The following is a 26,340-nucleotide window of genomic DNA, read 5'->3' as shown; positions in this document are numbered from 1 at the left end:
TACTAGGGTTTCGCTTGTCAGATATTGTTATTAATGCACATCGGTTCTCACTTGTGATTTCTGCAGCTTATCGTTTGTGTAATCCTTTTCGGGTTCTTCCAAAATTGGCTCCAATAACTTAGCTTTGGATGATCTGATGGAAGGTTTGTAGCTTCTGTTGCGACATGGCAAGAAATTTGAAGTATCGAGCTTTGTGTATGAGCGCATCGCTGTCAAAATGTGTAAATTTGGGTAGGTTTTAGTGAATCGGATCCTACCTGAAATTTTTTTTGAGCCTTCAGCTCAAATTAATAAAGTTGTATTGATTTGTATCGATATTTTTAAAGATACAAACTGATACGTATTATATCATAGAATACATATCAATATATCGAAAGGTTTAGGATAAACTTTCTAATACACATCGTTGGTGACTCGTATCGAATTGATATGTATCGCATATCGTAGTATACTAATAATTCCATATGAGAGTACTCTTGTTGCTGGGTTGACCAGAATAACGAGTTTTACTGCCCAGCTGCCTAGAAAAGCTTTTATGAATATCTGGGTACTGTTCAGCGATGTGGTGCTAGGTCATTTTTTTTTCAAATTTACATATTAATTTTTGTAGTACATAGATTACAGATTTAAAATCAATGTTGAGACAAAGTATTGGTCATTTTACTCCTATTAAGGTTATAAATTAAAGGTCGAACGACTTCCACCTACGCAAAGTTTGGCATAAAGATAGATTGATACCAAAAGATTTGAAAATGACAAACAAATACTTTCTGTCATATTCTGTTAGAGATTTTTGTCTGCTAAAAAACAGTATAGTAATTTCATTCTCACCCCAAGCCTGTTTGCACAGTCCTCTTACATCATCGATTGATTTTTTGATCAGATATAGCATTTTTCTGTGAAGTTCGGTGATAAACAGTGGCATTAGCCCTTGCTGGCGCACTTTGGGAATGGAGATTGGTGGGTATTCCAATCTTTTCACCATTTTTGCCTTTTAGCAAATGAAAATTCCTAATAGAATATGATAAAAAATGGGTATTTGTTATTTTCAAACTTTTTGGGTACCACTTTGTCTTTACAACAAACTTTGGGTATGTATAGTCGTTCCCCCTAAATTAAAAGAATAAAGATTAATTTTATTAAAAAGTTACCGCCACGACATTTCTTCGAACCTTCGTTCTGATTTAAAAATGCAGACACAGAGACTATTAAAAAAAAAAAAATTCCATCTGCCGTAATTTCACTTTATCTCAAACGTGAAAACCGGAAAGGTACGACGGCAGCTTCTCGAAATAAGGCACATGTGATCCTCGTTCATCTGTAAGGTAACAATTTTCTAGTTTTTCCATTTTTGACATTTGTTTCCTTATTTGATTTAGATGAAGTTTATTTATTTATTTACTTAGTTTTTTGGTATGCATTGAATTTGGTTTTCAAGCATTAGAGGGCTCCAACTCGTTCTTAAAAAAAAAAAATTTCCATCTGACGTAATTTCACTTTATCTCAAACATGAAAACCGGAAAAGTACGACAGCAGCTTCTCCAAATAAGGCACATGAGATCCTCGTTCATCTGTAAGGTAACAATTTTCTAGTTTTTCCATTTTTGAAACGTAACTAGTTTTTATTTACTTGTAGTTTGCTACAAAGCATTTGTTTCCTGATTTGATTTAGATCAAGTTTATTTATTTATTTACTTAGTTTTTTGGTATGCTTTGAATTTGGTTTTCAAGCATTAGAGGGCTCCAGCTCGTTCTTTATTTGTTAAACATATTGGTGTTTATGGGGTTTTTATTAATTATTATATACCCCGCATGAGAGATTAGGAAGCATTGAATATACCCAAGGTTTTGTGAACCTCCCTAGATTCACTCACCCGTTTAAAATTATCATTTACGCCATCGAGATTATCATTTATCTTTATAATAAAGTGTTAAAAACTCCCTGATAGTGTGGGATATATTAATAGTTTTCAGAAACCACGGGCGCGTTTATACTTCCTCATCTCTCAAGGGGCTGAGTAATAAAAAACCCTTTGTAGAAATTTGGTAACTAGCGAATCAGATCATCTGCTCTTGGTTGAATGATGTTGAGTTTTGTAATGGCAAAAATCTACAAATCGATGTTAAAAAAGAAAATAAGTCAAACTATGGTTTTGTATATATTATAAAATTGGAAAATATAATAATGAAGAACTCAATAATATATGTTATACTATAATGACCATTGGATAACTCTAATTGCCCTATAATAACTATTAGATAGCTCCAACAGTTTATTACAGTAATCAGTTAATCATCACGGAAGTAACCCAACAACATAAGAATTTAAGAATTTCCATTACCATAATGTTTTCTGGAGTTACTTTATCGGTTGATAATTGAATATTGAGTGGTTATATGTATTGTTGGAAAACATACCAAATTAATTATGAATGTGTCAATTGAGACATAATATCAACTTCTATGACATGTATTTGTCTCATAATTGGTTGATTGTATACTGAATCTTACTGATAAATACTTTGGACTGTTAGATTAAACAACATTGGAAACGTGTGCCTGCGATATTTTATCTCCTGATAGAGGCAGCATCATTGGTATTAAATTTTATTGATAAAGGCCAGCTGAGTTTTCGTGTTGCTTCATTAATCTTAGCAACATTTGCTTTTGGGATGACAATCGGTGTTTGTTTTCTGGAAAGAAACATTTTAGTGGCTGACAGGCAAATTGGATTCATGGACCTTGCCTCCTCCGGAATCCAGTTTATTGGTACACTTCTGACAGCTTTCGGTGTCAAGAATTTCAACAATTATGATGTATCAGTTTTGCTGCTACTCAATGCTACAATAGCTGCTGTGTTCATGTTCTTAAAGGATGAAAAAGCTTTTGATCACTCAACTTTTGAGGATCAGATGTTTTCAGACATGGAGGAGCAATTTCCTGTGAATCCTTATGGACCTTATCAGATTTCAGGAAGGGAGGTATGGACGTGAAAATTTGCATATATTGTTTGAATAATGAAGAATTCAAAATCTTCAATAGAGATTTTCATGAGAAATTGATGAAGAACAGGGATGTTTGGTTGCAGTGAAAATGAGAAAGCACATCGGAGAGAAAATTTCTATATCTTACTCATTAGCTGTCCAAAATCATGTCTTCACAAATCTATCATTGCCTCCCCTTTATATATGTACATTTTGAGGGGAACAGTTTTACCTATTTTTCATATCACACTTTTTTCAGCTCACCGATCTTCTTCCCATAACATTCCCTTTTAGTTATTTCTGTATACTCCGGTAGCTTTTCCTCCTCCGGCTCCTTTATCCGTTGTGCTGCTATCTTCTAATCAGATCTGCTTCTCTTTTACCTCTAGCTGGAAGATATTCTTTGGAGGATTCTTTGCATACAATTTTCAAGTTCTACACTAAGTCCCAGCCTTCTAATCTGTCTTTAGGCAATGATTTTTGACAGCTTATCTTATTTTTTGAATTTCGAATTTCGAATTATATTCTTCAAATCGTTATTTCTTATCTCTTCATTTACTTCGGCGTTTCTGAATTTACTGCACCATTTGTTTAATCATTTTCTAATGATTCAGGACTTTCATCTGAGACCCCCTGGAGGTGATCCTGATCCTTTGAGGACTTCAGATAGTAGTATTATACCTGACAATGTTGCTCAAACGCTTGACCCCTCAAGAAATGGAACTCGCTGGACTCAAATGGATCCTGAATTGATGTCTTCTTCTGAGAGTTCTAAAGCATCTCAGGTAAATTTTTCCTTATTCTACCCTTTTTACTAATTATATTCATTATCACAATTTACTTAACTCTTGACTTGATTCTTTATTTTTGTTTTTGCTTTTCTTCGTCCTTGATTCCTTTAGACTGCTGTTTTGGTCAACAATGGTCCCTCATCTTCAGTCGGTGCTCCTAGTGATTTGCTGTTGTGTAAATCTGTGGAAGATTTACGATCTACTGTTCAGTCTTTGGAATCTGAGAAAGTAGGTGCTGCTTCGGTTGGCTCGAATAATTCTTTCTTGGAAGCTGATGCTGAAAAGGACCGTTTGATTTCTTTGGTCCAAAATCAGGAATTAACTATCAAGAATCAATCTGCGGAAATTGAAGCACTGCAATCTGATATTTCTAAACATAAGTCTTTAGTCAATCAGCAAAGACGCGAGATTGATGATCTTAACTCTCGATTAGATGCCCTTGGTAAGTCCCTTTCTTCAAGTCAACAAGATAAACCTTTGACTAACAAATCTTTGCAGGATACCCCTTCCACTCTTGAGGCCAAAGACAAGCTTCTTAGGGATAAAGATAAGCGGATCCAGCTTTTGAAAGAAAAAGATTCTTTGAACGAATCCAGCCTTGCGGTTCAAACATTTAAAGATCAATCCAAGACCCTCAAGCAGGAACTTTCTTCAGCGAATACCATGGTTTCTAAATCGAGAGAATGTAAAGTGTGCTGTACTGAGAGAGATGGTCTTATTGCTAAATTTCAGGCATCCGATTCTTATAATTCCAGCATCATTGATGCAACTGCTGCCCCTGATCAGAAGCTTAACAGAGATCTTCAACATGTTCGTGATGAGTTTCAAGTTTCTGGGGATCAAGTGAAAGCTGCTGGTACTTTTGTTCCAGAATCTTCAGAGGGTCATGATGCCTCGGGAGGTAACAACAGCTAAGAAGAAGAAGTTTCTTCTATAGAATCCAAAGGTGCTGCTGCTCCAACAAACTCTACTTGTGTTCTTTACCTTTAGGATGCTTTTTGTTTTAGTGGACGTTGCTCTTTGAAGACCCCTTTACTTGAGTCTTTATTATCTCTTTTGGGCATATTTCCTTGTAATTTAATCTTTATATATGGTTTATGGAATGCTTCAGATAAGAGTATTACATGAGTTATTTTATTCCCTTTTCCTTTATTTACTGTATAATGAACCTCCATTCTTTTCATACCATCATCTTATGTTTTACTTTGAATTTATTATATCTAACATTATTAATAAAAATAAATTCACTTGAATATCACTCCGTACGACTTGTGACCAAACCACCCAATAGAAATCAAAAGAGCCTTTGGCAGGCTTGGATCAGATCAAGGGACAATCATCCCACGGCTGTCATTCGCCCAGTAAATATTACTGGGAAGGTAACAATATATCCCCCTCAAACAGCATTGATCAGTTCTGTTCTGTATTTGCGTTACAACAAATGTTTTTTTGGCAGCAAACTTGTATGCTCAGTATGTCGTTAGTAAAATCTGATCCTGAGATGTAATTCTGGAATGCTCAGATTTGATGACTCTACATTTTGATGAAGGGAAGTAATATTCTATATGGGGTTCTGTTTTCGAATAGCTGGCCTTTGCTTGTACTGTTCATGCTATAATTTGTAAATGCCGTGATAATATAGAATAGAATCGAACCACAATAAAGATGCACGTGAAGAAACAGCATTTATATGCCTCACCTCTTTTGATGTTATTTTTCTAGAAGTGGAATGTAGATGAATCCTTTTTGAGAATTTGAATCTTACAATATCTGGAAGTCAAAACTTCAAACTTCTTGGCTTTTGTTAAACATTATGGTTGATCTTTGAATCATTAAATATAAATTTCTATGTTGTTTGTCAGTCCTGTTTGGGTTCACTACTGAACCTATTTGATGAGGCCTCTGGCAATTACCCAAGGAGAAAGTAGCAAGAGAAGAGGGGAGTAAACCTTTGATTGAGCGCATCTCTAGACAGGTTGATAATATCAATTGGCTACTAGAAATCCTGCTTGATCGGCAGATGGGAGAAGAATTTGTGGATTTGTGGGCAGATCAAGGGAAACTACTTAAATTGCATGAGAATGCATCTCCAATGATTAGGTATGAGCTAAGCCGGGTTTCAGCAAATTTGTTTATTGCAATGGGGACGCGGAAACTGCACTGCCCATGGGAAGCAAGATCAGCGCTTTTTCAAGCGTGGTTTGGCCCTATGCTATCAGACTTTGGTTGGCTGCAGAGATGCAAAAAAGGGCTCGAAATGAAGACCTTAGAGGAAGCAATGGGTCAGACACTGCTTACACTTCCAGTAAAGCAGCAGTACGTGTTGTTTATGGAATGGTTCCGGTGTTTCTCCAAGCACGGTACTGAATGCCCCAACCTCAGCAAATCCTTCCAGATTTGGTGGCGAAGATCATTTCTACGAGGCTCAGAAACCAACACTGTTGAATCAAGGTAATCTGTAGTGTTGATCATAATTGTATTTTTCTGTAACGTCCCACTGGCATATAGCTTAAAGAGATTCTAAAACATCTGGTTGAGTCGTCAATAATGTAGATCAACTATGTAGAATTGTTATAAGAGGTATTAAAGCATAAAAATGGCTTTGATTTTCGGGTGAGCTACCGTGTTCATTTCAGATTATGATCATCATCAAAACAAAGTGGGGTTTTGCTAAAGATTACAACTAAGTTGAAGTGCAGATCAATAACATATAAGAGAAATGCTAACAATAGTTGTTAATTTACTATTATAACACTTGTTTTTCCAATAATTTAGTCTTTTTAAGTATGGATTGTCATCTGTATGTTTATCCAACCAAATTTTATTACAAATACATTTACTTGGATCATATCCAACTAATTCATTTGTGATAAATGTATAGATGATGTGGTATTTTATTTTGTAAAACGTAATATATGGGCTTGTCATATGTTTGTTTTAGAAAGATACCATATGATAGACCGAGCCCATCAAACATACGAAAAACAAAATCATAATATTTAAATTAAAAAATAAAAAACTTATAAAACTAAAAGCCGAGGCCAATCCCCTCCTAAGTCCTATCAGTACAAAAATTTCCTAAAATATTTTTTTTATATTTGCAATTTTAGTGTCTTGGACTAAGAACTTGTATTGTTTTTATATTAATGTCAATTCATCAACTTCTAATTATTGGATTGCAATGCAATGAATGATTGGTTATAAATTCAAATATAAATATTTAAGGTATTTTAATTTAATCCCGAAATTTTTTTAATTTTTATTTAAAATTTAAAAAAAAAAATTCTTCTATTGGTCATATTCATCGTATCAAATACGGTTTGATTTGGGTAGTATTTTTTATTCTTTTAAATTGTGTGAACACCTTGAGGTAAGGTTAAAATTATACTTTCTATTCCACTAGTAACAAAGGATATTTTAATTTAGAGTATAAAGACATGGGATGTTAAAGGTTTGATATAATAACAAAAATTATTTTAAAGCTTTTGAAATAATAAAATTCATTTTAGCATTAGTAAGTCGTTGGAATATACATTATTTTAAGTTTATAAATATGGGTTAAAATACTGCAACTTAAAATTTTGACTCAATTTTAAACATTTCTTATTAGTCATTTATTTTTTAAAAATCGTACTAAGCAAAGAGAGAAGTTAAAAAAAGTTATATTTAATGTCAATTCAATTCAAACATCTTAAAACACTGATGAATAAATAAAGACGGTTCGTTTACAGTAATACTATATTCACTAACTTTCTCTCACAAACACGATGTGTCAATTCATAATTGGTCAACTCGTAATGGGTGCTATCTATCGAACTAACAAATTACTTGTCAGATCAATATTTGTGAGAGAAAATTACGAAAAGTGTTTTCCAACTTATCTTTATTCCTTTCAAAACAATGTAAAACAATTTGTCACAATGTAGAACCCTTTGTTTATTTACCAAATTGCTTTCATTAATTCTTTTATTTATCCACTTCCATTATTACAAAATTGTAGATATATTATGTTATATTATTATTATGAATTTTGCTTTGAATTTATGTTGGTAGTATATTCTCCCATCAATCAAATAATTGAGAATCAAATGTTGAAAATTGGGGCTGAAATTGTCCCCTTATCGCCACCCATTTTTGTTTCTTCAACACAGAATCTCTCCTCTAATTATCCGACACCTGGCAACACTGACAGCATTTCATTTATGTTAGCATGCATGTTATGTGATGCTCTTGGCCCCACTTTCTCTGATATAAATCTGACACGCCATCTCCATTCTTTCATTTCTAACTCCCTTTTTCTTTTCTTTTTCCCCTCCTTTTTATTTATTACGATCACAGCCATCACTTTTCCCTTCAATTTCGAAAAACTAACACTCTCACCCCCAAATAGCGTTCTGTCAGCCACAAGAGTTGGCTTAGATCAGTTCGATTTCGTATAGCTAATTTCGATGAACTCTCCCTTCATTTTCAAAACAAAAATACTAAATTTATAATTCAATCTCATAATATTCTCTTACAATCATAACGCAACAGCATAATTAGTATTATCATGTCAACTAACGACTTTGTTATTTAGAGATGAATAGTCGTTCCTTAGGGACAAACTACCGTTCATTCATAAGGAATTCATAAAGAATGAATATTCCATTTATAAGGAATGATTGTTCGTTTATAAAAAACATATAATCCTTATGTAGGAACGATCGTTCGTCTTTAAAAAACGACCGTTCATGTTTAGTCAAAGTCATTTAGTGTCTTAGGTGTGGTGAGAACTAACGTAACAATTGTCAACTCAACTGTCACGTTAGAGTTGTAAGAGAATATTGTGAGATTGGGTCGTAAACATAATATTATTCATTTAAAAAAACGAACATTTTCATCCCCAATGACATTTTTGTCATTGAATATAACTAAGGTTTAATGAGTAGATCAGATATTTTGAATGAAAGGTTGATAATTTAAACAACCACTACTTAAAGTTTAAGCTCAATAATTGACTGTTTTGGCCAAAATGGCTGGTAAATTTGAATAGCCGGCTACTTATTTTCATATTGTTACATTTTTATTATATGTAAAAATGGTCAACAATTTATTCAAATGTCCTTTCTATCTCTTATATAGTTATATTTAACAGATAAAACCTTCATTTAGGGTGACAATGTTAATTTCACATAATAAAAAATTTGATTAAATTCATAAATATTAAAATAAGTTTTGTATAAATTAATTTGATGTATAATAAATAAAAAGATTAAAGTTTAAACTTTTTTCAAAGTAAGTTTCTCTACTGAGTTCTCATAAGTTTTAATGTCACGTGTACAATAATAAGCATGTGTGGTAGAATCTTTTTTTTTCTTTTTTTGTTAACCACTAATAATAATATTTCTATTTTACTAAAAAAAGAAAAATAGATCGAGAAAACCAGTCAACATTTTTATACGAATTTTTTTTTTTTGAAAAATGTATTTATATATTTCCTCATTAAATAAATTACCAACTATAATAATAATAATTAATAATAATAATAATTAATAACAATAATAATAATTATTATTAGGTAGTTATATTTGCCATATCATAACAAATTAACAATAATATATATAGGGCATGTTTGTTCTAATTAAGACTTTTGTCTTTTTTCTATTTGCAATGTTTAAATTTGTTGTAATTTGCAAATATCCTTCATTATTTTTGTTCTTTATGTCAAAAAAAAAAAAAAAAAAAGAATAGAGAGAGAAAATTAATTGAGATTATTTTAATTATTTAATTATATTTATATCTTTTTTATAATATTACTTTGTCAAAAAGGGTTTGTAGAAAATTGACTCCTATTTTTATACAATTTGTTTTTCTCTCTTTCAAAGTTCTAAAATAATCTAATCCAAAATGGTCCACTTTTAATTTATAATTTCAAAATTATCTTATTTTTAGAAAGTTATTTTTATATATTTCAATTTTAATTTATAATTTCAAAATTTTAGAATAAATTATTTTCTCATATGAATTTTCGGGTTGACTGAGTTTGTTTAAAATTCAGTACTACGTTATAAAAAGTAAAAAAGAAATAAAGAAAAAAGATATAACTTTCTGAGTGTTGTTATAATAGTAACAACTTTATTCACATAGACCTTTTCTAACGTGAAACCTTTTTATTTATTACATATTATGGGTAGTAAGGTTAAAGTAACTTCGAATTTCAATATAGAATTGTCGACAGAAATTTAAATCTAAAATTATTGATATGTTATAATTTAATGATTTTTGAAGGGGAGTTTAAAAGATAATTATTTTAATATCAACTATTACAGGTGACTTGATGGTAAAAGAGTAAAAGAAAGCTTATGAGCTCCTAAACACTAATAAGGGTAGTCATTAGAGCTCTTACTTGACTGACAGTTCTAAGACCCCAATGATTAATTAAAATGTACGCAAGTTGGTTCAAACACACTCGATGATTAAAAAATATATATATATTTTAATATCAACTAAGTACAATTGAAAAGTAAATATTAACACCTCCGTTTGGTTGGTTTTTTGGAATATTATTATTAGTATTCCAAAAAAAGTTAAACAATAAAATGCTAAAAAACTTACCATATTATTCAACTTTTTTCAAACCCTCTAAATTTATTAATTTAATTAAGTATCCCTAAATATTTTTTTTGAAATTGCAAAAACACCCATAAACCCACATTATACCAGATTCCGGCCACCACTGCTGGAAGTTGGCCGGAATCTAATATAATGGTGCACTACCGGCTGCATCTGGTCGGTAGGGCACCAATCTAGTCTTTTCCGGCCAAATCCGCGGTGGATCTGGCCGAAAAAGGCTAGATCTAAGGCCAAAGATCGGGCCATTGACGACCAAATCTTTGGCCGAAACCGGACGTCAACTACAGCTAACATATGGTCGTCGTTGACCATTAACGATGACCGTATCTTTGGCTGTCGTTGATGAGCAAATGCGACTAGATCTAGCCATTAAGTAGATCTGGCCTTTGCCAGCCAGATCCACCGTCAGATCTAGCCATAGATCTGGCCGACAAAGGCCATATCGACACACGACCGGCAAGATCTAGCTGGTCATGCGCCGATATTACATTACCCATGCATTTATTCAAAACTAACTAATTATAATGAAAAAAAAAAATATATGACAAAATATTATTAAATAAAAATAATACGATTGTCCTATCCTTAAAGTTTTGACCAGACAAACAAACGTACTAGATATCAACTATTAAACACGCACCTATTAATTTTCTTCACTATAACATATAGATATATAGAGTCTTATATTAAACATGAGAACCTATTATAGGGACTATTAAACATTTACATAATTATAATATACTTATTAATAAAAAACTATAAAATAAAAAATATAATTTAACGTTTTCATGATGCAAAGATACAGAGATGACAGTAAATCCATCCTACCATGGATATTTAGGCATAAAACAAAGAAGAGAAAATTTATGGAAAATCAAAATTCAATTCAATCCAAAGGATATTTGACGTCCGCAAGGACAAAACTCAATAACAGTGAGCCAGCAAAACCATTACTCTCTCTCTCTCATCTTTCTGAATTAATAAATATAAATACACAAAGTACAGAGAAGGCAACAAAACAAGAAGCTTAGTACTATCAAGTATCAACTGAAGCAAAAAGCGAAAAAGAAACCAGTAAAACAATAAAATATTGGTGCCTAGAGAGAGCTCAATTTCCACCATGTTTCAAGATTGAAGAAGAAACCTACCATTTTTTATTATTATAAATTTAATATTTTAATCAATTTAATTTATTACCAAAGAATCATTTATTTGAGCGCAGCAGGACCAGACGAGTCTTACTAATAAATATGCATATGGGTTTTCGGTTTTGTTTCGTCTTGCTTCTTTAGGATCATAAATCTTTGTCAAGATTCTCAAGCTAGCCGCGCTTTGTAAGTACTCTTCACTCGCTTTCTTTCTATTTCTGAATTGGGTTCTTTCTTTTTGCTTAAAAAAGTTATTTTTTTGGGGGTTTTTTGGAGTTAGATTTTGGGTTCTGTTTTGTGTGGAATTGGTGAATTTGGTTGGTGGAATGAAGGTTTTGTTTGTGTGGTGTTTATTTGGTTTCTGGGTTTGTGAATGTGGTGGTGTTTTGTGAGTTTTTAGGTGTTTTATTTTGGTTTTTGGTGAAATTTTGTTCTGTTTGGTTGCTGAGAAAGTGGGGGAAAGCGAAGGAAAATTTTGAATTTTTAAGCTTTTTCATTTTTGTTGTTGAAAATTTTGAAAAGGGATGTGAAACTCTATCGGGTTGTCTCAGGCTGAGTTGTTTGAAGGGTTCACTGTTATGTAAAGTTTGTGTCCAGACTGAAGGGAAGATTTTTTTTGTTTTCTGCATTTTCTTGGCAAACAATCGGACCCAGTTTTGACATTCCTGCCTCTATTTTGACAAGAATAGTAGTTTGTCATTCTTTTATTTTTGGATTGTTGTTGCTTTGAACTTCGAGTTGAGCTAGTGAGGTATGTTATTTGTGAAGAATACCTTATTCAGACTGATGATATGGCTTCAAGTTTGTTTCTTGGTTCATGCTTTGTGTTGTGGTTCAAGGTTCAATTTTGTTGTTGATATAAGTAGCTTTACTAGGGTTTCGCTTATCAGATATTGTTATTAATGCACATCGGTTCTCACTTGTAATTGCTGCAGCTTATCGTTTGTGTACTCCTTTTCGGGTTGTTCGAAAATTGGCTCCAATAAATTAGTTTCGGATGATCCAATGGAAGGTTTGTAGCTTCTGTTGCGACATGGCAAGAAATTTGAAGTATTGAGCTTTGTGTATGAGATTACTCTTGTTGCTGGGTTGACCAGAATATCAAGTTTTACTGCCAAGCTGCCTAGAAAAGCTTTTATGAATATCTGGGTACTGTTCAGCTATGTGGTGCTAGGTCATTTTTGGTGAATAGGTTTAGTTCTGTTTTCCGCAATATGGGTCCATCAGGAACTCCAGTCGGCAGTTCCCAATCTGTTTCATCTGCAGTTCTGCAAACAAACTCTGCCATTTTGGGGTCACAACGAGGTCCAGTGGCTCCTCAAGCCACATTTTCTTCAGTTATTTCTCCAAGAGCTCCGTATAATATGAACTTGCTTGGGAATAATGCCAACATTTCCGCACTTCTCAATCAGACTTTTGGGAATGGTGCTAAAAACACAGGTCCATCTGGGTTAAGTGGTTTCCACCGCGGAAATACTGATGCTATGTCTGACTCTAATTCCCTTTCTGTTGTATCAACTGATGTTGGCTTTAGTGCTTCGCGATCATCAATTGTGGCACCAAACATGGCAAATTCTGGTTCATCTGGCCAAGTTCAAAACCAGCAAATGCCAAATTCTTCTGGAAACATGATGTTTTTGGATCAGCAGCAGTCTCAAGTTCAAAAGTTTGAGCAACAAAATTTGCAGCACGCCCAGCAGTTGATGCAGCAGTTCCCTGTGTCACATGGCCAGCCACAACCACAACAGCGCCATATCCAATCTAATCGTGGAGGATTCGCTGGCATGAACTCTATCAAGCTGGAGTCACAGACAATGAATGATCAGATTGGCCCACATCAATCGTTGCATTCTTTTCGGAATTCTGGCCCAGTGAAGTTAGAGCTGCAACAAAACCAGATTGGAAAAGGCATAGGACCTGTCAAACTGGAACCACATCTTGACCAAGCAATGCTTTTGCAGCAGCCGCAACACCACCAACAGCAGCAGCAGCAACAACAACAGCTGCAACAGCAACAACAACAGCAGCAGCAGCAACAATATCAAGAGCAGCCGTTCCCCCACCTATCAGGGCAGTCTTCTCAACCTGCCATTCCACAGATAAATCTTCTGCAACAACAGCGCGTTTTGCAAATGCAACAACAGCAGCAGCAGCAACAGCTGTTGAAGGCTCTTCCTCAGCAACGCCCCCAACTACAACAGCAGTTTCAACAGCATAATTTGCCTAGTAGATCTACCAAACCGGTTTATGAACCGGGAATGTGTGCTAGGCGTTTGACTCAATATATGTATCAGCAGCAGCAGAGACCTGATGTAAAATTCTCTCATTCTGCTGATGAAAACTTTTGTCTACTGATGTTTTAGTAATCTGATTGTCATTTTGATGCTTTCTACAGGATAACAATATTGAGTTCTGGCGGAAATTTGTTGCTGATTTTTTTGCCCCCAATGCTAGAAAAAGATGGTGTGTGTCATTGTATGGAAATAACCGCCAAACTAATGGTGTTTTCCCTCAGGTATGCTATTTTAACATAGCACAAACAAAAATGTGCTTTTTGTGAAAGCCCAATTGCTTTGTAACTAACAGAAAGAAAGGCTGGTATTTGGCCACATGGTTGGGAATATTTTCTTTGCTAAATCATCTAACTTTTGCATGTGAACCTTTTTTGTTCACTATCTATTCATTTGCCCCTATATTTTTATTTTTTTATTTTTCCCTTAAAAAGTATGGCTTATTATCAGTGTGAGAGAGCTAATTGCAGTTTATGCAGGATACATGGCACTGTGAAATTTGCAACCAGAAGGCAGGTCGTGGTTTTGGTATGTTATTTCTATGTAATCTTAAATACGTTGTCATTTTCTCCCTGTTTTCAACAGCATTATAATAAATTGTAAAGGGAGGATGAAAATGATCTGATGATTTACAGTTAAGAATTCAAAATGAATTAAGAATGTTCTTCTAGTGAGCAAGTTCATTTGGTTTCATTCAATCTTTTGGAAACTTAATATTAATTGCAATCCTGTAAGGAAAAGGAAAAGATAAACATTAACAAATCAAATTGGCTGAATATGAGCTGTGTAGAAGTTGAAGTAATGACATCTCTCTTGTTTTGCTTTATTGAAATTGAAATGCAATTAATTGTCAATTTTTTTCTATTCAAATCTTGTTTATATGGTAATTTCAGAGACAACTGTTGAGGTTTTGCCAAGGTTATTGAAAGTCAAGTATGACAGTGGCACTTTGGAAGAACTTCTCTATGTTGATATGCCTCGTGAATATCAGAATGCAATGGGTCAAATTGTACTTGACTATGCCAAAGCAATACAAGAAAGTGTTTTTGAGCACCTTCGTGTAGTACGTGATGGTCAACTTCGTATTGTTTTTTCTCCAGATCTTAAGGTTGAGAGTTAGTGAATGCCCTCTGCTATAGGAAATTTATACTTGTGGACGTGTTGCTGATGAAGCATTTATTTTATATTACTTTTATTCATCTTTTTCAGATTTGCTCTTGGGAATTTTGTGCACGGCGTCATGAGGAGCTTATCCCTCGAAGATTGATTGTACCACAGGTTAAATTCTAATTCCTTTGTTTTATATTATATATCATATTTTTCACTTGGAAGGCTTTAAAGACTTTGTTTAATTGTATTAACTAGACCCAGACAAGTCTTCATGTTATATTGACAAAATTAGTGATACGGATTCTTTTATTTCTTTAGTTGAACTAGTCTGTCGCTTGTTCTGGATATCTCTTCTGGCTTGCTCACTAGTCTTTTAAGTATTTTAAACTATCTCTGTCCATTTGGATATAAATCTTCCATTCTTAGGTATGTCATTTATCCTTTAGGTTGTAAGGTGGTATTGTAGATTTTGACTGCTGGCATTTTATACTCATATATGGGGCCACTTGATTCAAGTTAACTTCTTCCAGGTAAGTCAACTTGGGGCTGCGGCACAAAAGTACCAAGCTTCTGCTCAGAGTGGAGCCAATTCATCTACACCTGATTTACTAAATAACTGTAACACGTGAGTTATTTGCTTTTGAAATTTGATGTATTATTTCCTGCTTTGTATGTTGAATGCTGTATGGCTATTTACATGCTTCATTTATATGTTTTTGGGTACTATTTTCAACATCCCGATTCTTAAACAATGTTGGATAATTAATTGTTCCTTGTGATGCCTCTTTCTCTATTGTGTGTGCGAATATACATTCATTTTGGTACTCGAGAACATGTGCTGTATGGTAATCAGTACTGTGAGCAGTTGAAATAGCCAATTAAGATTGTGCAACTTTAACACTTTGGCTTTTTGAGGTTGGCCTTTTGAGTATGTTGTTTTGCTATTTTATTTGGCTAGCATTCAGTTTCTTGGGTATTTTGACAGTACTTTTAACTCTCAATTCAATGCTTCCTCCTTAATTGGAAGTATAGGAGATACTTAAGGAGATAAATATGGGTAGCATGCAGAATAAATTTTTTAAACCACCTTAGATTCAACGTTTCAGAGGATTTCTGTGATTTTTGTTTCATCTTTCTTCAAAACTGCTGCTTCTCGAGATGGGTAGACATAGATATGCAAATCGCCAACACATGTTTTGCTAAGCCTTCTCCATTCCATGGTCTTGTCTTACATTCGCACAGCAATATAATCTTTATAATTATGAGGTAGCTTGCATGTTTGTGTTTCGTGTGGTTATGAGATGTATGACATGTGTGAGTGTCTAGAAATTCCAAAAGTGGATATATAATTTTTCTTAAACTGGTACTTGCTCTTACTAATTCTAGATTTATATTCTCTCCTTGTTTCCGGAAAATTGACACACTGTACCTCAAGTCATGCATTTTGCTGGATACTGCATGTAGTTGTTTACAGTTTTATTTTGAAGTTTTACCAAGCATGTAAGGATGAAGTCTAGTGAAAAACATTGTCCTTAATTCTTTTTTACATTTATGAGCCTAGATCTTTCCTATGACAATTTTCAAGGTTCTGCCTTGGTCTATGTGTTCACAGAGGTTGATCGCTAAGCCCCAATAGTGAGACAGACATTGAACTATATCTTGTATATATATGTCACAAGAGAATATAAGGATCATGTGCTGGGGCCTTTTTTAGAGTTTTGCATTGATTTATTTTGTTCTTTCTCTCTGCTAAGAAAGTCATCTATTTATATCATCTAATGTCAAACTTTTTTGTTCATCGTGTGACATTTTGCCACTTCTATTAATTAAAATATGTTATTTTCTCAGGTTTCTAGCTTCTGCTCGCCAGTTAGCAAAAACTTTGGAGGTGCCTTTAGTTAATGATTTAGGATATACAAAGAGATTTGTAAGGTGTCTTCAGGTATGTGGAATACTACCACTTCTCTCTTCACATTCATTCTGACTTATAAGATTTGATATGGCTTATCTCTTATGTTTCCAGTCTCTGAACTTTATGCTATTTGGTTGTCAGTCAATTGTTATCATTTTGTGCTAACTACTCAGACATGATTTATACAAAAACTTTGATCACCTTCCACATCGAGAACTTTCTGTACTCTTATTACTTTTATTTACTTTTTTTTTTTTTTTTTTTTAAGCATTTTGCCTTATGGGATTTCTCTGGGACACACAACCTGATTACCCGAGTGCATTGATAAAATTAACTTCCATAGTATTGTATACCAAACATCCCACTTAAATCGTATGCCCTAGTTCGTTAAAATGCATGAGTACAATATTGATTGTATTTTTTTATGTAACATGTAAAATAAATTAATTGAATGAGATACAAGAGTTGACCACATTTTGGTGAATGTTGAAGAGACAAGAATTCTTCCTCATGTCTCTTTTAAAATGATCTGAAAACTTAAAATGATCTGTAATTTGTTTTCTAATAAGATAAGTCTTACCCTAGCATAATTCTGTTGACTGTATTATATGTGGTCAATTAATGTTTAAAAATGAGAGATTTCTTTTAAGAATAAAAAATTTAACTACATCTTTTAGATTGTACCAGCAGAAGAAAATGGAATTGCTGAACATTAATAAGTGAGAAGGATTATTGATATTACTGGGGGAGAATACAATTGGACAGCAAAAAGATTGCTTATAAAGGAGAAATAATTCAGTATGTAGAAATTACATGCCAAAACCCTTGATAATAGAGTTAAAGAAAAAAAAAAAAAAAAAAAAAGATGCAAAAAGAAAATTTTGGAAAAGCACCTGATGTGTAATGCAACTAGAATCAATCAAGGGCTTTTGTTTTCTTTTTTCAAACCATAAAGTAGCATGCTTCATGCACTACCAAATCACTTGCAAAAGCAGTGGTCAGTGGATCTGTAACATCTATAAGTATTGTGCGATGTTAAGTTTATTGATGGCATTTCATTAATGTGATTAGATTTAGATGTGGGTTACTGGAATGTTCAATGGTTAAGTGAAATGCTAGTCATGACCAATAAAGTTTGGCACATTGGTACCTATGGTAAGTGTATATTTGAACTGTTGTATATGCTGAAAGATGAATTCTGTTGTAAGTTGTTAGGGTTCTTAATCACATAGAAAGCCGCCAAAAGAAGGATAAGTAATAACAGAAGGAGAAACCTAAAGAGAGAGAGAGGCTGAAGACGCAAGCAAAATTGTAAGACAAATTAGAATGTATGAAGATGACCTGTTTTTCGTAATGGTGCATGATCTGTAGAAAAAAATGAAGAGATGTCTAATAATCTTTTCCTCTATTAGACAATGGCTTCAAGTTTCGTGGGCTAATTTATGCGAGGAAGCCAATTTCTTGTGGGTTAGGTTGGGTTCTCGTGACTCTGCTTATAGAGAACATTATTGCTTTTGGCAAGGGAAAGAAAGCCAAACAAAATAAAGCCAGGATTCTTTGGAAATATTAAATCCTTACTCAGGTAATTAGGCAAGAAAGAAGCAATAGTGCTTTCTAAGATAGCAGAGAGGCAGATTTTAATTGCTTGTGTGATAGAGTCACCTTTTTGGCCTTGCTTTTACAATACTTTCTAAATGCACCTTTTGTCTTTATCCGTCTTAATTGGGAAGGAGTATTGGGTTAATGTTATTTATTCCATGATTTGTTCTGATTCAAGTGTGTAATTGTTGTACTTTCTGGATTATAGACAAAAGCTTTTTGATTGTATATTGTACACATCTTGATACCCCTCACTTTGGACGCTTCTGATTTCTAGGTGGATATTTTGACTAGAGCTGTATGTGTTTTAATCAATGTTCATCTTTCGGTTTATTTTGTAAAGGAACACAAGTTAATTAGGATTATCTAATTAACCTTGAAACCGACTCAAGTAAGGAACACTAAAGGAGAGACTAAATAGGAAACTTCTACTTAGAAAGATTTTTCGAATTCTTGCATCCCCACTGTCCATCCAAGGAGAGCTTCTTCTCATGCAACAAATTTTGATGTCTGCCTAAGTTTGTATTTGTTGGAAGGTCTACTTCAACATCAATGGAGATTTCTATTTCAGATGTGTTCCTAAACTCATTACACAATTTTATTTCTACTGCAAGGAATATGACTTCTAGAAGTATTATTTATGTTTTTCAGTGATGGCAGAATTTGAATAAAAAATTGCAATTCAAATATAGGCCTTTGGAAAGTCTTTTTGCTTGCTTTGTTGACAATAGATGTTAACACTAGAGGTAATTAGGGCTAGGAGGGTTTTATTCCAAGAAGGAAAGTGTTGGCCGCGTGTTCTGCTGTTGTAGTTGTGGCTTGTTCCAGTATTCCAAATTGAGTATGCAATGCAATTTTAAGTTGCATTCAAATCAGTTCACCCATAATTCACTCTTAACTTTTGACACCATGGAATAGCATCATCATCTGTATCTGTAATACTCTTTTTGCTTGGAAGTAAATTTTCATAATCAAAGAGTGGAAAATCTTTCTGTATAGTGCAACCATGATGATGTGCACCTGCAAGATATGGTGTTCACACCAGGCTGCAACTGGTATAAATGTGTCCATAGAGGTCCAACATGGCTGGTATTCATTCATTTTGTTGGGGAAGGATTGAAAGTTTTCTTCAAGTTCCTTGGTTGTCATTATTAGGGTCTCTACCAAATGTTAGGATTCTTTATTTCAATTTTGATGGAAAGAACTGATAGTTGAAAGATAAAAATGCAGTAACAGATTCATATTAGAATAGACTACATATTTATGGTGATATAATGACATGTATTAGAATACCAAATTAACTAGGAAATCAACTTGACTGTTGAATATAATAGAGACTAAATAGAAACTCCATCTTAGAAATCCTAATTTAAGTGGTTGTGTTTTCAATTGCAGTTGCAGTTGAGGATGCAATTGTGATTGCTGCAGAAACCAGTGTAAAAATTGATATATCAGGACAGGTGGATGCTGGTAATTTTGAGTTTTGGCTGGTGCCTGGCGCACTTGGTAAAAGTAGCTAATCCACATGCTTTTTGATGCTTAATCTGTTGAATCAATGTTTGAATGAATTTAACTTAAACAAATTACATCAGATGGGTTCTTTTAACTAATTTAGTTCTTTATGCGTAATTGTCAATGAGTGCTATGGCTGTTGAGGTGCATTCTCTTAAATAGATTCATTGACATGTTTTATACCTGAGGGAATGAATGCGTCATTAATGCTTTCTAGTACTAAATAGATAAGTTTTTATTTAAAATCTTGGGATCTAGGCTTGAACTGTCTAGTAGAGTGCGCTTTAGTTTATAAATTTGGGATTATGATGGTAATAAATTCTATTGAATTGAGAAGATGATTAGATTGCGGTAATCGTTTATTGTTGATATTTTTCTACCCCTTATCATGAGTGAAGGCATTTTGTTAAAATTTGAATTTTCTTATCATGCTAGAAAAATGATTACTTAGCTTAGCTCTTTATTAAGGAATTTATGACTCAGTTATCTTTATGTTTACTTGGTAAATTGCAGATATCAGAGGTGGTTAATAGCATGAAGGATTTGATGGACTGTAGCCAGGAGACAGGAAAGGGACCTATGGGTAAGCTTTACAGATTTCCCCTATTTTCCTGGTTTAGTAGAGTCTTCATTCATATTACATGATTTGTATGATGTCATTTTTATGACAATATTTTCTTTTTGTTCCATGGGGAATAGAGGAGCAGTGGTTTGGAAGGGGATAAACTGAGTCTGAGACTATGTTGGTGCTGGTTTAGAGACTCTATAGAGATTTCAGTTTTAAATAACATAATACTACATTTCCCTAATCAAATGATTGTCGAATAGTGTGGTTGACAACTATAGAGAGAGTATGTTGAACTGGTGATGGTTGTTCAAGAGTATATGTGCCTTTGCGAAGTGCATGACTTTTAATATGACAGTTTAAAATGATCTTCCTCTGATATATTTGCAATGTTTGATTTATTAAAGCTAAAAGAAGAATAACGTAAAAGAGTCGCTGTTAGGAGTTTTGATGGTGTATTTCTCTGCAGGGACATGTATCTGTGTGGTTTATTCATTGTCAGAAGTCATTTTATCTGTTTGATCTGAAATAGGTTGATTACACCAAAAATTAGATTATAAATTGATCCCTCAAGGTCTACTTGGCTAGGGTTCCAAATTGTATGCCATAGATCAAGATACAGAACAGCCCTTGGTCTTGCAAAACATCTATGGAAGAATCCAATTGGTGTGCTGGCGACTTCTTTTTGAAAACCTTCTGAAGCATTAGCAAGGTAAATTGATTCATAATCCAATGCAAAAATGAACAGTAGATGACTAGCTTAGGTCTTGTATGATCTGCTCTCTTTGAATAGTTGGGGTTAGGGCTCTTTCTTTTTAAGGGATTCATGGTTAGACTGGAGATTATTAGGACCACATTGTGAGAGTTGATGAAAATGAACGATGGGGGGTAATCCTTAAGGAGGTTTTAGGACGATCCAGACACAAAGAAAAGAAAGAAGAAAAGGGGTCATCTTGATATGATCCTATGTTCGTTTCCACCCTCCATTGGTGGCGCTCCTGGCTCATGGAGCTACTTATGGCGATAGTTAAAAATGTCAGCTTGGACTGAAGGTTTGCTAGTCTGCAGAAGCAGAAGTCAGGAGTGAATGGATACACTAGTCACCATGTTTTTGTCTTGATCTTAGCCAAGTGACCATGTAACCAGCTCCATTCAGCTGGTCTATGCATGGCCTCTTTGAATTAGAGTGTGATTACCTAATGAAGAAAAATGCAGAAGGGCGTTTTTATCAGTTCTGTGGTAACTAACTTCATCTGATGCCTGCCAAATTCATCAGCCGTGTACTGAATTTTTTCTAAATAGGTGACAAGAGAAACTTTTCTGTACTGTGGGAAACTTACTACTGTCAAATGTTGATGAGCATAACCCAATGTAATGCCTCCCCATTCTGATATCCAAGGCTGAAACCTCGGGTGTCCCGTAATGTCCCGTAATGTTGGTTTGATAAATGGGCTTTTCGACTGGAAAACCTTTCTCAAAGGTTCTTAGTTTTGCTTCCAAGCAAGGAATTTTCTAAGTGTGAGCATACGATTGCCCAAGATCAGTAGAAAACTTGGCCATACTGACTATGATTATTTATATGACAATTGGCATGCCTGTGGCTCATCATCAACTTCTTCCTAGGAACTTAAGATCTATTAAAGAATAGTCTTCTTAGAAATCCCTTGATCTTGGCTATTTGTTCACCGAGTTTCTACATTGGGGGCTGTTTCTAAACCCTACAATCTTGGTAGACAGGAAATTTATGCACTATAATATCCTAGGTAGGTGGCTCTAAGAGATATGAACCTTTTTCCTTTAAGTTGGAATCAAGGATGTTAACCACTTAACTCATTCTTGGGTTCTAAAGTTGATTTATAGCAAGCAATGTGTGATGATTTTCCTTTGAAAGCCTGAGACAGTGAACGAGCTTTAGAATTGGGGATCTGCACCAGTGCTTTTCCTAGAAGGAAACTGTTTCATAGTTAACTGGATAATGAGCTTGCACCTCACCACCATGCTTCTGTAGTTTACAAGTGCGGTTTCGTTTTCCTGGGGTCTGTGCATTTAGGATGCGTTAATTACTCTGCTTCAGCCACTATTGAGCTTGAATCCCCTCCTTGGTAAACCTTCTTTATTATTGCCAGATTTCTTATTTGGGGCTGTTTCTGAACTCTACAATCTTGGTAGACAGGAAACTTACGCACTATAATATCCTAGGTAGGTGGTTCTAAGAGATATGAACCCTTTTCCTTTTAAGTTGGAATCAAGCGTGTTAACCACTTAACTCATTCTTGGGTTCAAAAGTTGATTGGTAGGAAGCTATGATGATTTTCCTTTGAAAGCCTGAGACAATGAACGAGCTTTAGAATTGGGAATCTGCACCAGTTCTTTTCCTAGAAGGAAACTGTTTTCTAGTAAACTGGATAATGAGCTTGCACCTCACCAGCATGCTTCTGCAGTTAACAATCGCGGTTTCGTTTTCCTGGGGTCTGTGCATTTAAAATGCCCTCCTTGGTATACCTTCTTTATTCTTGCCAGATTTCTTACGTTATTGAAGCGGATTTCCAAGCGGGATGTGATGTAATGACATACTAATCAGTCTTCCGATTTTGTTAAGAAAATTAACAGTATAGTTTTGCCCCATGAAAAACCTTTTTGATAACTTTAAAATTGTAGCTTTTCTTATTGGACATGAGTGGCTCTTTTATCAGTATGCTTTTTCTTCTCTGTTTTATAATTATCTTAGTAGAAGTATTATAATTGATTACTGTTTATTGGTAATCGATGCCCTGTTCTCTAGTCAATATCATGTTAGATAGTTGGATATTTCCTTTGCTCTGGATGTGTCTAGATTGGTGTTTAGGTACAGTTTCAATCTTGGTACAGATATGATGATTAATTACTGATTAGTGCGTTAGTTAACTATATTCTAATTAACGACTTCTTCTTGTTCAGAAGCTTTGGCCCAATTTCCTCGGAGGAGCAGCACAGATCCATCATCTGTGGTTCATTTACCTCAACGGCCTGAGGAGCAGCAACAGGTTATAGGACAAAATTTGAACAATGATCATCATTCTGTACAGGCAAGTGTTGTTCGGCCTTCTACAAGCAATGGTGCTGTGAGTGTAAACAACTCCCATTGTTTGACATCCACTTCTGGTTCTAACACGGCCATTGTCGGGCTTCTTCGCCAGAATTCCATGAATTCTCGAATTGAAAACCTGATGAATAATCCCACCAGTCCCTATGCTGGGACCGCTGTTCAGATTCCATCTGCTGGGTCCTCAACTACCATGCCAGCAGCTCAAACCAATCCTCCTTCCCCTTTCTCATGTACAACGCCATCCTCTTCTAATAACCCCCCTCAAAGTTCTCAAAATGCTATAGCAGCATCAGCCACTACAAATAGCATCAGTCCAGTGAATCCATCAGCACAAATCCCAGTTCAGCTGCCATCTCAGTCAAATGGGGTTGATCCGAATGAATCCGAAAACTCTTTTGAGAAGGTTATTCAAGAAATATTGAGTTCAACCCAATTAAGCACAGCAGGTGGCACAGTTGGTTCTGCACAGAACAACATGAGCACAGTTTGTTCTTCACAGAACAACACGAACACTGTTGGTTCTGCACAGAACAATATGAACACAGTTGGTTCTGCACAGAACAATATGAAGAACGTTAATGGGGTGATGCAGTTTAGTCACAATTCAATCAGTAACGGCAATTGCCTAGTGGGTAATGGTACACTTAATACCAATTCAGGCATCAGTAATGGAGGCCTTGGAAACTTGAGTGGTGGGGGGATGGGTCTCACTGCCACTGCTTCTGGAATAAGAGGTGCCCGTGGAAATAACTTTGGGGTGTTGAATGGAAAGGCAGGTATGATGCCTCAAGATGCTAGCATGAACCATCAGCAACAGGAAATGGCCAACCGGTTTCGTAATGGCCTTGGAGCTGTAAATGGCTTCAATAATCTCCCATCTGAATGGAAATTGCCCTGAATATCTATCATGTGGTGTTGTGTTCGTATATTGTGTTCATGATGAAAGTTGAAAGCTGCATATATACTAATGGAGTTGTAGTGGTGGTGAAAAAAGGGGTTGTGCTGTGTTTAGGCTTGCTTGGTACCATGTGAGGAGTTTGATGGGTTTGGTCTTACAGGTACAGTGGTTTTCATATAGCTGCTACTAATGGTTATAGGAAAGGAAATTATAGAGCTTAGTGGGTTTCGAGTAGAAAATTTACATTATGTTGTCATTTAGTTTGCCTTGTTTCTTCCTTGTGTACTGAGAGTGTACCTTGTTTTCAAAGTTCCCTTTTTGAAGGTCTGTTACTGTGTAATGTATATAGTTTCCCTATGAAAGTTGTTCCTGCAAAACAGCTTCAAAATGGGAACTAATTTCCAGGCTTTTCCTCGGTGGAATGGAACCAAAAGTTTATAGTTATAATGAAATGCTATATTAGTTTATTTTCACTTGGCTGATTCTCTCTCTCTCTATATATATATATAATTTTAGATTAAAGAAGAGAGTAACCTTGTTTGCATTTGATCAACTTGTCTCTTTTTCTGGTCACTGATTTTCCGATTGCTTGGAAGGGACAAGAGAAACATCTTTCTTCCAGCCATTTTAATTTCCAGTCTTCTTAGTAGGAGTTGAACCCATATGAAACACTATCGGTCAGAGGAAAAAAAATAAAAAAACAAACAAACACCGAATGGATCATATAGAATTCCCAAGAAATTCTTTGATTTTTTCAGAATGCTTATTCATCTCTCTTTCACATTCCGTGAATAGCCGAGATATTGAGGAATATCTAAAAAAGCATTTTAGGACTCATTTTTATTCTATCTTTGTTTGTTCTGTTTGAAGAAAGGAAGGAGCCCAAAGAATTGATTAAGAATGCTTCTGTAATAGTGGTTTAAAAGAGGAAGTCTTTAGTAGAAGAGACTAGGGGTGAAATCGAGTCGAGTATCTAGGTATTCGAACTCGACTTAGTTTCTACAGTACCAAGTTTCAGTTTGGTCGAACCTGATCAATTAAGTTTGAACCACTATATTAAAACCTGGATCGGACTGGTTGGACCGACCAGTCTAATGGGGACTTAGCAGCTTCTTCGGCCCGATTTAGGTTTTAGGGGGGTTTGTGCTATATTTCAAAATTGTAGGGACTAATTGCATTTTTAGGGGTATTTTTGTAATATTTCAAAACTTTAGGGACTATTTTTTTTTGGGTATTTCTTAAATAATTAAAATTTTAGGGAGTAATTTAAAATTTTAGAGGTATTTTTGTAATATACCAAAATTTAAGGGACTAATTTGTAATTTTTTAAAATAACTTTGTTGCTAATGTCATCGGTCCAATCGGTTGGACCGGTCGACTTGTGACCCGGTCACCTTGCCGGGTCTTATAATGGGTCGGGTTTTAAAACAATGGTTCAAACTTGAACTCGGTACCTAAAAGTTGAATTCGAGCTCCGTTAATCAAGTTTCAGTCAAACTTTTCGAGCTTAATCAAGTTTTAGTCGAGCTTTTCGAGTTTACTTATGCTTAATCGAGCTTTTTGTAAAGTGATCAAACTCAACTCATGGGATTATTCGAGCTACTCGAACTTGAACTCGACTCCACTAATGCCGAGTCGAATTTGAGCCAAAGCCAAGCCGAGCGGCTTGCTCGGTTTTCACCCCTAGGAGAGACACATGAATCATTGAGTGTTTATAGGTCAAGTGTGTTTAGGGTTGGTTAACAAATCAAGCTGCTCGCGAGTCGGCTCGGCTTGGCTAGACTTTGGCTCATTAACTGCTTGATTCGTATGGTTTCGAGCTAGCTCGGCTTA

General features: G+C 34.8%; 3 protein-coding genes across 7 annotated transcripts; all 3 read left to right on the top strand.

The window, feature by feature from the left end:
* Positions 1–502: 502 nt before the first annotated feature.
* LOC116121503 (transcriptional corepressor SEUSS-like) lies at positions 503–24,980 on the top strand. Of its 2 annotated transcripts, none has more exons than XM_031407453.1 (10): positions 503–572; positions 12,710–13,847; positions 13,931–14,050; positions 14,306–14,354; positions 14,720–14,934; positions 15,036–15,104; positions 15,467–15,561; positions 16,785–16,878; positions 20,473–20,542; positions 23,462–24,980. In XM_031407453.1, exons 2-10 carry the CDS (start codon positions 12,750–12,752, stop codon positions 24,505–24,507), a joined length of 2,856 nt encoding a protein of 951 aa, XP_031263313.1. In that variant the 5' UTR covers positions 503–572; positions 12,710–12,749; the 3' UTR covers positions 24,508–24,980. The 2 variants fall into 2 exon arrangements, with proteins under 2 accessions (XP_031263313.1, XP_031263312.1); XM_031407452.1 differs by lacking the exon at positions 503–572 and adding an exon at positions 11,435–11,721 and having other exon boundaries at positions 12,471–13,847.
* LOC116121505 lies at positions 1,203–4,911 on the top strand. Of its 4 annotated transcripts, XM_031407458.1 has the most exons (6): positions 1,209–1,325; positions 1,439–1,578; positions 2,535–2,981; positions 3,599–3,769; positions 3,887–4,003; positions 4,091–4,911. In XM_031407458.1, the coding sequence occupies exons 2-6, from the start codon at positions 1,510–1,512 to the stop codon at positions 4,688–4,690; spliced, it is 1,404 nt and encodes a 467-aa protein (XP_031263318.1). In that variant the 5' UTR covers positions 1,209–1,325; positions 1,439–1,509; the 3' UTR covers positions 4,691–4,911. The 4 variants fall into 4 exon arrangements, with proteins under 4 accessions (XP_031263317.1, XP_031263318.1, XP_031263315.1 ...); XM_031407457.1 differs by having other exon boundaries at positions 1,203–1,325; positions 1,526–1,578; positions 3,887–4,911; XM_031407455.1 differs by having other exon boundaries at positions 3,887–4,911.
* LOC116121496 (BTB/POZ domain-containing protein At2g13690-like) lies at positions 5,341–6,392 on the top strand. Its single transcript, XM_031407445.1, has 2 exons — positions 5,341–5,380; positions 5,674–6,392. The coding sequence occupies exons 1-2, from the start codon at positions 5,341–5,343 to the stop codon at positions 6,228–6,230; spliced, it is 597 nt and encodes a 198-aa protein (XP_031263305.1). The 3' UTR covers positions 6,231–6,392.
* Positions 24,981–26,340: the final 1,360 nt, after the last annotated feature.

Source organism: Pistacia vera, unplaced genomic scaffold, assembly GCF_008641045.1.
Source record: "Pistacia vera cultivar Batoury unplaced genomic scaffold, PisVer_v2 Contig99, whole genome shotgun sequence".
In the NCBI taxonomy this organism is placed as follows: domain Eukaryota; kingdom Viridiplantae; phylum Streptophyta; class Magnoliopsida; order Sapindales; family Anacardiaceae; genus Pistacia; species Pistacia vera.
Note: the sequence above shows the minus strand (reverse complement) of the source record. Positions and strands in the feature narration are given on the sequence as shown.